General features: G+C 35.7%; 1 protein-coding gene across 8 annotated transcripts in view; it reads left to right on the top strand.

Annotated features, from left to right (window-relative positions):
• XRN1 (5'-3' exoribonuclease 1) overlaps positions 1-7955 on the top strand; it is a 74688-nt gene that overhangs the window by 2160 nt on the left and 64573 nt on the right. For all 8 annotated transcript variants that reach the window (XM_087933275.1, XM_026701561.2, XM_087933278.1 and 5 more), the window contains exons 2-9: positions 2608-2840; positions 4674-4771; positions 5396-5505; positions 5590-5700; positions 6004-6086; positions 6242-6329; positions 6414-6582; positions 7829-7896. In XM_087933275.1, coding sequence (XP_087789401.1) covers positions 2608-2840; positions 4674-4771; positions 5396-5505; positions 5590-5700; positions 6004-6086; positions 6242-6329; positions 6414-6582; positions 7829-7896 — 960 coding nt within the window. The remainder of the gene's footprint in view (positions 1-2607; positions 2841-4673; positions 4772-5395; positions 5506-5589; positions 5701-6003; positions 6087-6241; positions 6330-6413; positions 6583-7828; positions 7897-7955) is intronic.

Here is a 7955-nt window from a genome sequence, read left to right as displayed (position 1 = left end):
AACGCAGCTCTTTTTCACTTATTTTTCTCACAAATTTCTCACTTAGCAACATAAATGTTGGGCTCCATTGTGGTTGTAAGTTGTAGACTATCTGAATATAACATTTTTGGCCTGAAAAATGTATGCTTACTGCCTTTTTCTTTAATCACTTCAAAATGTAAATCCTCAAATAACTTTTAATAAATAATAAACACGATAACTGTTTCACACTATTGCATATTTTCAGTGCCTTTTATGTTACATTTTATGTCTCTGATTCCCAATTTTTAAATATCTTTTCTCATTTTATTTTGCTTTATTTTAATACTTTTTCTATGGGTTAAAGTATTTACATATTTTGGTATTAAAATGGTAAAGCAAAGCATGGTGAATTCATAAGAATTCTGTTCACTTATAAGTTCATTATTAAACATTTCTATATACTTGCTGTATTATATTTTGGATATAATAAAATAAAAACATATTTGGATCTTGCTGTTTTTGTGAAGATAAGTAACATTTTAATCATATATAATTTGGTGGGCCACAGCTTTTAGAAATTAAGTCATGTAAAATATGATGCTATACCTTTTGTTGGAAACATAGTTTTTGTACATATGAGCAAGGTTCCTAGAAGGTTCAGTCAGATGTAAAACAGCTGCATTATAATTTAATGTATATATAAATCTAGCTACTCGCATATATATATTTCTGAGGAGATTCATATGCATAGTTTTCACCCATATATAGAGAGAGATGCTATATTGTCCTTATTGGTGCAATAATGATTCCAAAGCCCATTTCTACAAGAAAAGGGTTGAACTTTCAAGCTTATTCTCTTTCACTGCCAATACATGAAGTAGCACAGTAATTCAAAGTCATCCTCATCATAAATGAAACAATAATTGTGAAATTTCTTTTTGTCTCCCAGTGAAGGCTGACCAAATTAGGTGGGCAAAGAATTAATAATATGTTAAAAGCCTGGTGGGCAACTGTGGTCTATGGGCACAAGGATGGGCACAAAGATTGAATGATAACAATCATTTTATAGCAGAGCATAGATTTCAGCATGAGTTAGTGTTATTAAAATTTAGCACTGCCCATTAATTTATAACATATGCAAATATTTGGAACATATTGTGAAGTTCAGCATCTCCAGCAAGTTTTGTAATGAGAAAATTAATAGGTGTAACTCATTGGATTGTGTTTCTTGCATCTTAATCACCAAAGCAGAATTGAAACCTATCTTAATACTCTTATAGGACATTGGCTATTCTGGTAAGTGATATGCTTCAGTCAGATATGCTTTTGAAGTTCTGAAATATTAAAACATGAACTTCTGTGCCATTTGTTACGATTTTACATTGTAATGTTTTACAAGTTAGTAATGTGCAAAATGTTTTGAATTGGACTGTTTCAAATTAAGTAGCATTGCTTGGAGGTTGTCAAGGGTGGATGGGGAGCAACAGGTGAAACTGAACCCTAGCAAGACCAAGTGGCTCTGAGTTGGGATTCTTTGATCCATGGAGAATTGCCATCTCTGGTCTTGAATGTGGTTACATTGACCCAAACAGACCCAGTGAGCAATCTGGGAGTCTCATGACTTCTGCTTGAGGAGCAGGTGGTAATCATGGCCAGGAGGGCCTTTGTGTAGCTGCAGGGTGTGAACCAGTTTCTAGGTCCTTTCCTGGTCACAGTCATTCATGTCCTAGTCACCTCTCATCTTGACTATTGCAACGTGCTCTACATGGGGCTGCCTTTGAAAAGCATCTGGAAGCTCCACTTAGTTCAAAATGCAGTGGCCTATATGGTTTTGTACAGACCCAGGTGTCAGCTCTCCTGCAGGAGCTGCATTGGCTGCTGATTGCTTCTGGGTGCAATTCAAGGTGCTGACTGTCATCTTTAAAGCCCTACATGGCTTGAGACCATCTCTTTCCAGTTATATCCACCTGACTCACTAGAGCGGGGAGGCAGGGAATGTTGTTGCAGTTTCCTTTTCCTAAGGAAGTAGATCTGGCTGGAAGACCTTTCTCCATGGTGGCTCCCTTCATTTAGAACATCATCTCCATGGAGATTAGACTGGCTCCTACTGTGATACTCTTTCACAAGGCCCTGAAGGTCTAGTTTTGCCAATGGTCTTGGAAACCCAAAGTGGGATGGAGCCCATTAAGTGGCTTATTTGAGTGCTTGCTGCCACCTGGGGGGGGGGGAGGTATTGTTTTTACTCTTTTTATATTAGGTTTTTTATTGTTTGTAGAATGCCAAAAGTCATTGAAAGTGAATGGATGATTATATAAATTCTCTAAATAAATAAATATGGATGGATGTAATGCCCTTTTCGAGAAGTTCTGGCACTATTAAAAATGAAAGAGTTTAGAATTAAAACTAATGTAATCACTACAGAGTCATTATTAAATGGTAAAAAGCTTCCTTATTTTTATCACTTTCTGAGTTTTATTTTTAATTAGGTGGCCGCCTATATGCAGAATATCTTGAATATTAGCCTATGTGTTTTCCAAATAGACATATAAAATGAAATTAGCTAATGCAAAGTACAATTTTCATAGAAGAAATGTAACTTAATTAAAACTTGACTAATAGAACTTCTATATTTAATATGTTTTCTAGATTCCAGAATTTGACAACTTATATTTGGACATGAATGGCATTATTCATCAATGTTCACATCCTAATGATGATGATGTTCATTTCCGAATCTCTGAAGATAAGGTCTTTGCCGATATATTTCACTATTTAGAAGTTTTATTTCGCATTATTAAACCAAGAAAAGTTTTTTTTATGGCAGTTGATGGAGTAGCTCCAAGAGCAAAAATGAACCAGCAACGTGGCAGACGTTTTAGGTATGTACATAAAATGGGTTTTTGTTTTGTTTTCACTGGTTTCTTTGTCATTCCTACAGACTGATGTAATATGCTTATTTCTTCATACTCATGATTATTTATAGGAGTGAACGTAGGATTGCTCATTCAATGCTATTGGTAACAAACTGGCCATTGGTATCCCAAAGGGAAACCTAAGGGGCAGGAGTGGGATTCTACCAGTTTGCAACTATTCGGTAGAACCAATTGTTAACATTCTAAGCAGTTTGGAGAACCGGTTGTTAGAAGAAATTACTGGCCTAATCCTGTAAGGAAAGCATGAAGGAAATATTCTGGTGTTGCTTTACAGAAACTGCCTCTCCGTTAACCCTTATTACATTCCTGGCAGGACTAGACTTCCTGTCTCAGGAACGTCTCTGGAGTTTTTTTCCCTCCTTTGCTGATACAAGTTACAGTGGCACTGAAAAAAGTGACTTATGACCATTTTTCACACTTACGACTGTTGCAGCATCCCCACAGTCATGAGAGGCCAGGCGAGGAGATGCGTGCCTCGATGTGAGTGATATTGAATTGGCCACGCCCAGCCAATAACATGACCACCAAGCCACGCCCACCCAGTCACATGACCAAGCCACGCCCACCAACTAAGCCATGCCCACAGAACCAATTGTTAAAAAATTTGAATCCCACCCCTGCTAAGGGGGAATAAGTGGTGCTGGCTTCAACCCAATCATTCCTTTCTGAAGGAAAGCTGTGTGGAGAAAGATAGTACAGGTGGTCCTTGCTTACTGACCATTGAACTCATTTGAGAATGTTCAAAGTTACAGTAGTGCTGAAAAAATAGACCTACAACTGGTCCTCTAAGTTGCTACCATTGTAGTGTCTCCATAGTCATGTGATCATAATGCAGTTGCTTGGTATCTGATGTGCATTTACAACCATTACACAGTCACATGATCTCCATTTGCACATTTCACCACCAAATTCTGACAAGTCAGTGAAGAAGCCAGCAGGAACTTATATGTTGTGGTCCTATGACATCATATTTAATGACCTGCAATGTTTCACTTCATGACTGCAGCCAGAATTGATGTCATATGTCTGCATAAGCATGTGACATTTCACTTTACAACTACATTTGAATCAAGTATTTTCATCCAGTCATTTTTCATGCTTTATTGTATTAGAGTATGTACCTTTTTAGCATTTCATGGCCTACTTTCTAAAATGCAAGTTATAGTTTAATTTATGTTACGACTAACTAAAATCAGTTTCATTTATTAAATACAGTTAATATATAATTATCCCTTAATTACATGTTAATTTCTCCTATCTTTTATATTAGAATGATAGTTTCAGATTTCTGGGGCTGCGTACAGTTCTGGTCCCTCAAAATGGTAGTGCCTCTGTAAGCTATGGTATGCCTTTCTTAGTCTAATATAGGAAAGAATATAGATTGTTTACTTGGTCTTTGTCAGTAAAATTCTTTAAGTGTTTTCATCAGATAGCTGCCAAGCAAGCCCTAGGCTTGTTCTCAATTCAGGGAGAGGTGCTGGACTTGTTTCACAACTACTTGGATGATTTTATCTATAGATTCAATGTTACCAATGTTGCTAACTGTTCTATTACGTGCAACGTTATAGCTTTATAGTAATGAAAGTTAAATAATATTAAACTTTTATTAAATTTATTTTGCTAAGGAAATTATACATTATGCATGCTGGGTATTCTCCTCCGAAGTCTTTCTGTAATCTGAAGATATTTCTACCATAATCTCTACAGAAGTGTTGTGAGATTGTAATACATATGTAGCCATCAGATTATTACAGACTAAGCCACAAAGTGTTGTTATAGGTCAGCAAGGGAAGCAGAAGACAAAATTAAGAAGGCATTAGAAAAAGGAGAAATTCTTCCAACTGAGTCCAGATTTGATTCTAATTGCATTACACCAGGTAGGGAACTCTGTTATTTTGCTACATTATTTCAGACTTCTTCATTTTTTATTGTTTATTTTCATGAAAATTTTATCGTTCCCTTGAAATAAAAGAATGTGATTTCAAATATATCAGAGGCCACAGATATCAAACTAAACAGTAAGGTATCTCTGTTTTTGAATGCTCTCTCCTACCCTTATTCCCTCGCCATAGCAATAATGACTGCTTTTTCTTTTCAATTAAGTATTTCCATCTTATACTAAAGCCAGTTAATAAGCAAATTCTCAATTTTACACATTTATGGATTCTGTGTGTCTGAATAATCTTGTTTTATACTGTCCCATTACTTTTGTCGAACTAAACTATTTTTTTCTGATTGAGAAGATTTCTAATGGAGAAGATGGAGTCCCGAGAAGGTTGTATTTCCTGAAATCAGAAAATAGTTGAAGTAATGTAATAAGAGATGTTTATGTTTAACTTCCAAATTTATATTTGTATTATAACTGTGTACATGTTTAACATAATTACCACTGTTAAAAATTGTGAAATCTTTTTAAAAGAAATATGTGTTTCCATGATATTTGAAAAATATTTTTGAGTTTTTAGTGAATGAAAATGTAACTTTTAGATTTCTGTTATCAGGGACTGAATTCATGGCCAGGTTGCACGAACACCTGAAGTATTTTGTAAACATGAAGATTTCCACCGACAAATCTTGGCAAGGCATAACTGTCTATTTATCAGGCCACGAGGTTACTATTTACTTTTATAAGACTTTTTAAATCAAATGTTATTAATTAAACATTTATTAATTTGTTTTTTTTCTTTTCATTCAGACACCAGGAGAAGGAGAACATAAAATTATGGAATTTATTAGATCAGAAAAAACAAAGCCTGACCATGATCCAAACACAAGACATTGTCTCTATGGTTTAGATGCTGACTTGGTATGTTTACATGTAAACATGATTTATTTGAAAAAAATAAGATTCTTGATTAAAAATGCCGTGGTAAAAAGAGTCTTTTTAGGTTACCAGGGTTTTTACTGGTTTCCCTGATATCTTTTAGGGTTGTATGCATTATGCAAACAGTTTATTTTGTAGTATGCTATCCATTGTGGAAAGGGGCAATGTTATCATAGATGTCAATGAGATCTTTTGATATCGGGCTATAATTAGCTGCTAGAATAATTCATTCATTATTGATCATTTTTTCAGTGATTAGTTCTATTAAATTACTTCTTTTAATAGATAATGCTTGGGCTGACAAGTCATGAGCCACACTTCTCCCTTTTAAGAGAAGAGGTCCGGTTTGGTGGCAAAAAATCCCAGAGGTAATTTGCTGCAAAAATTGTTAAATGACAACAAAGGAAGTTAAAGCTATTAAATAACTGAGAATACTGTATTTCTTCAGTATTAAACATTCACATTTTAATCTACGAAATGTAACATTTTAATTAGTTTACTGAAATGTATTAATAATTTACAGAGCAAGTGCCCCAGAAGAAACCACTTTTCATCTTTTGCACTTATCATTAATGAGAGAATATATTGACTATGAATTTTCGCCAGTTAAAGTAAGTATGAGTGCTAAAGATTGTTGACAGTTGCCAAAGGTTTACACTTTTAGTTAATTATTTGTATCAACATTTATTTATCAGGACAAGATTTCGTTTCCATATGAAATTGAAAGAATAATAGATGACTGGATTTTAATGGGTTTTCTTGTTGGAAATGATTTTATTCCTCATCTACCTCATTTTCATATTAACCATGATGCATTACCGCTGCTTTATAGAACATACATGACTACACTGCCTGAACTTGGAGGTAAGCTATCTCACATAGTTACTGAAAGATGGTCTTATGGTTGGCCCTACTACAGAGTAAAAGGTAGAATGGGAAAGAAAATAATTATTTTAATCTTTATATCGTGGTTTGTATCATGCTGGAAATTGCATTTTTCCTTCCATTTCGTGGATTGGATCCTATAGACAATACTGGTAGGCCTTGACTGGCTACCATATTTGGCTCTGAAATCTTGTTGTCAAGCAAAAGAGTCATTAAGCGAGATGCCAGTGTGACCCCTTCAGTCAACAACTGTAATTCCAGCACTCTGAGTTGTCATTAAGCAAGTGCCTCAGAGAATAGAGGAGGCTCTTGTAGGTTTGGCACAGACCATGTACAAGCTAGGATGGTGGCTGCAGTGGGGTTCAAAGCTGTGGTTGCCCCACCCTGGTTCTGCATATATTTATTTAGTATACAGCATGAAGCACATAACAGATCCTGGTCATCCTGACTTGGGCCTAAAATAAAGGCCAAAGCAGTTTTGGCTGGTTGCCACTTCTCTGCTCATCAGCTCTAGTGCCACCACTGTAGAAAGCCACTTATCTCTACACCCATTTTCCCTCTGATCCACTCCCCAATGGCACATGACTAGTGCTGGGCATGCACCTAAAATAAAGAACAACTCTGAGGCAGCTTTGGTAAAGAAGGTCTGGTGTGATCAGGAACTGCTTTGGATAGGTCTTGCATTCCTCTCAGCAAGAGTAGAAAAGTGCCTGAAGGTCAGTGGACCACGCAAGGACTACCTGTAAAGAAGATGACCTTAAGGAATGCAATATATGCAAGCACATTGCCAAGGCAACAAGGAAAAGAATAAAACATTGTCTAAGTTCAAAACACTGGAAGCAGCTCAAATGGGCACTTCCCTAATTCACTTAAGGAGAAAGAAGAAAGCAAAATTTCTCTTGTTTGTGGAGCTGATTTTCTTTGACCTGATCTACCTAGTAGAGCCTAATTTACATTCACTTGTGTTCTACTGCCACTGGAGGAAAAAGTGATATTGTGTCCCTTTTAGCAGCCTCTCATGCTTTTTCAATCTGATCTAAATAATGGAGGGAGCAGGGGGAAAAGGCATCTATGTTTATTAGTATGATACCCCCACTCTTCAATGGAAAGCCCCCAGAATTCCTTTATTGAACAGAAGAAATAAGTATAGATCATTTTTGAACAGTATCGGGGGCTGGAAACAGGTAATGGTTGTAAATATAAATTATTCTTCTATTTCTTATAGGTTATATAAATGAAAGTGGGCACCTCAACTTGCCCCGCTTTGAGAAATACCTTATAAAATTATCAGATGTAAGTATATATTCTTTGTACTGCATACAATTAAAGAAATAGCATTAGAATTCATTAAG

This window comes from Pseudonaja textilis, chromosome 4 (genome assembly GCF_049901715.1).
Source record: "Pseudonaja textilis isolate UNSWEBS1 chromosome 4, rPseTex1.2, whole genome shotgun sequence".
NCBI classification, from domain to species: domain Eukaryota; kingdom Metazoa; phylum Chordata; class Lepidosauria; order Squamata; family Elapidae; genus Pseudonaja; species Pseudonaja textilis.
Note: the sequence above shows the minus strand (reverse complement) of the source record. Positions and strands in the feature narration are given on the sequence as shown.